This window comes from Myodes glareolus, chromosome 7 (genome assembly GCF_982192425.1).
Source record: "Myodes glareolus chromosome 7, mMyoGla1.1, whole genome shotgun sequence".
In the NCBI taxonomy this organism is placed as follows: Eukaryota; Metazoa; Chordata; class Mammalia; order Rodentia; family Cricetidae; genus Myodes; species Myodes glareolus.
The window spans coordinates 16,367,807-16,370,958 of NC_142032.1; the positions used below are offsets into that span (position 1 = coordinate 16,367,807).

At 53.7% G+C, this 3,152-nt stretch overlaps 1 protein-coding gene across 4 annotated transcripts in view; it reads left to right on the forward strand.

Annotated features, from left to right (window-relative positions):
* Positions 1-2,488, forward strand: part of Fbxw4 (F-box and WD repeat domain containing 4) — an 89,539-nt gene extending 87,051 nt beyond the window's left edge. For all 4 annotated transcript variants that reach the window (XM_087907854.1, XM_087907853.1, XM_087907851.1 and 1 more), the window contains 3 exons: positions 791-931; positions 1,410-1,551; positions 1,729-2,488. In XM_087907854.1, coding sequence (XP_087763980.1) covers positions 791-931; positions 1,410-1,551; positions 1,729-1,848 — 403 coding nt within the window. In that variant the 3' untranslated portion in view covers positions 1,849-2,488. The remainder of the gene's footprint in view (positions 1-790; positions 932-1,409; positions 1,552-1,728) is intronic.
* The last annotated feature ends 664 nt before the right edge of the window (positions 2,489-3,152 follow it).

The window sequence follows — 3,152 nt, forward strand, 5'->3', positions numbered from 1 at the left end:
GTTGAGGGGCAGTTGCTAGGGCCAAGAGGCCCCCCTACGTGGTTGCTAGGGGTCTGGCATGGGGTGAGAGGTCTGCCCACTGCCGCGGTCACGGAGGGAATTACACAGTCACAAAGAAATTGTTCTTCTCAGTAATCTGGTCTCGGCCACCGGGTGGGGTACGGGTGGGGGAGCAGGCTGGAGCCCAGCAGGCTGGGGGCTGTGATCACAGAGGCGTGCTAGCCCTGGGCCGGGGGCCAGAGACCGAGAACACCAGGGACCAGCACACTAAGCTGCTTTCTCAGCTATTTCTGCCGCTGGACACAAAGGTGTTTACTTGTTTTAACATCTCCTAGGACTCCCCTTTCTCCCTTTGTGTGGTCTTTATCCCCAATAAGGTTTGAGCCCCAGATTACAGTTAGGAATTAAGGCACTGGACTCAGGCAGCTCAGAACTGCATGACCTGCCAGATCAAGGAGTATAAAGTAACCAAGTGTGTGCTTGTGAGGGGGGCTGACCCCTTCAGCAAGACCCATTCATAGTCCCAGAGGGAGCAGGCAACCAGCATGCAGGTGTGGCAGAGGAGGGTTGCTGTGTTTGCCCTACTGAGCCTTCAGCTAGGAGCTGGGATACTGGGGGAGGGCTGGGCAGTTTGCTACTTGGAGGTTCAGTGGCTAGGCATCTTCTCTTCAGCACTCCCAGGTGATGGAGACCTCTATGTCCCCAAGGCCAGATGCCTTTTGCAGGGTGAGAGATTGTGCCTGGCCAAGGTGGACCACCTTTCACTTTATGCCCTTCTTTTCTCCCTTAGTGGACAGCTGATCACACATCTGGGCAGTGATTTCCCCCCAGGGGCTGGGGTGTTGGATGTCATGTATGAGACCCCTTCTACACTGCTGTCCTGTGGTTATGACACCTATGTTCGCTACTGGGACCTCCGCACAAGTGCGCGGTGAGTGTGCTAGATGGATGGAACGCACAGAAGGCCTGTACCAGCGCAGGAACTTTTTAGTCCTGGGTTGGCCAGCGCAGGCACAGAGAGCCTATCAGCAAGGCTGTAGTAGTTCAGGCTCCCTACCCTTAGGCAGCTCTGCTCAGTGTGGCCTGGGAGACAGACAAGGGCAGACCTTTTTCAGAGCCTCAACAAATCAGCAGGAAACTCTTCCTCTCTCAGACCTCATGAGGCCTGTGTGCGTCTCTCACGGATCCTACGTCAGATAGTCTGCCAGGAGGATGTAGATGAGGACATGGAGGCTCACGGGAGGCCTCTGCAGAGGAGCCTTTCTCCATTAGGGTTGCTCGTTAAAGAAGCCAGTGAGTCAGGCTTCACACTACTCTAGCCCAGTAGGCCTCCCTAACCTGTCTCCATCCCTGGGGAAGCTGGGCTGGAGAGAGAGCACCTGTCTGTACCACTTTCTCTTCCTGGACAGGAAATGTGTCATGGAGTGGGAAGAGCCCCATGACAGTACCTTATACTGCCTGCAGACAGATGGCAACCACCTGCTGGCCACAGGTTCCTCCTACTATGGTGTTGTGCGGCTGTGGGACCGGCGCCAGAGGGCTTGTCTGCATGTAAGTGTCCCAACTGGCACATGCCTCTGCTGTGTCAAGACCCGCTGTGGGTTGCATCGGAGGCCAAGGTTGTAGCTATGGTACATGTCCCTGTGTCACCGGGTCTGGGACTCCAGAGTTGGGGTACCCCATTTCCCAACTGAGACACTCTTCCCATTCCTCTGCCCTCCCTCCCAGGCCTTCCCGCTGACGTCGACTCCGCTCAGCAGCCCTGTGTACTGCCTGCGACTCACCACCAGGCATCTCTATGCTGCGCTGTCCTACAATCTCCACATCCTAGACTTTGAGAACCCATGACCAACTGTCCTGCCTCTGGGCCGGGCAGATCAACTACTCAGGGACCTCTCTTGCCTGGCAGGTGAAGTGATTGACCCTTCCCAGCCCTGCTTTGCTCCTGGACCTGTGGCCACAGTGCCCTAGCACGTGAAGCACTGCCTCCTGGACACTGGGGCTGACTCTGATGTAGGCCCTGCCAGTGCCTGTGATCTTAGGAGACTGGACCTGAACTCTGGTGTTTACAACAGGGCCAACGTAAGGTCCTGGGCTGGCAAGGCCCAGCCTGTCCCCGAGCCCTTCAGAGCACTAAGCAGTCTATAGAGTGAGGTGAGGGGCTCCCACATCCCAGCTAGAAAGACAGGTGAGTTGCTGGAACTTCTGCCAGTACCAGCTGTCTCCTCAGTCAGGTCTCAACTTTGGCCAGCTTCTTGATGCTGGGGGGCTCATTTCTGAGGTACTAGCCTGGTTTTGCTTTGAAACTAAGAAAAGGGACAAAGGACACCTGTCAGTTTGGGCTTCTGGGCTAGCCGTTCCTCAGGCAGGCTGTGAGAAATGTGCTATGATTTTAATTTCTGTAAAAATAAAATCTGGGGGCTGGCTCAGAGGTTAAGAGCACTGACTGCTCTTCCAGAGGCCCTGAGTTCAATTCCCAGCAACCACATGGTGGCTCACAGTCATTCATAATGAGATCTGGTGCTCTCTTCTGGCCTGCAGACATACATGCAGACAGAATATGTATACCTAATAAATAAGTAAATCTTAAAAAAAATAATAATTAAAAAAATAAGATAAAACCTGATTGTTTACAGATCTGGTTCTGTAGTGGTTAGGTCATTCTAGAAGGCCCCAGGAAGACAGAAATCATATTTAAACCCAGGAATGTGTACAGGGAAGGACAAAACCGTGGCTCTGTGTCCTCAAGGTTTCTTTTCTTCCACCTCTTTGGGGTGTGGACAAGGGAGTGTGGCTGTTAGCCTGCTGTCACCTATGGTGACCTTTCCTTCTGTCCCACCACACACACCTTTGACAACCTGTAACCTTGCTCACTTCAAGCACAGCGTTGTAACATTCTGTGCTATTTCCTGGATTGCTGGATGTTTTTGACTTCACCTTTGCTCTCATCTACTTCATCTACCTTTTCCTGGGCCACCTGTATACGGCAAGTACAGCAAGCCCCAGCCCTGCTTCTCTCCTTTAGCTGGAAGGCGGGTACGGAAGGCTCCAGGATGGGGAGCATGGGGTAGGTTGCCACATCAGCGCCTTCCTTGGGAAGACCAGGTTGCCTGAGGACAGACAACATACAGCAAGGAATAGAAGGGCAGTCC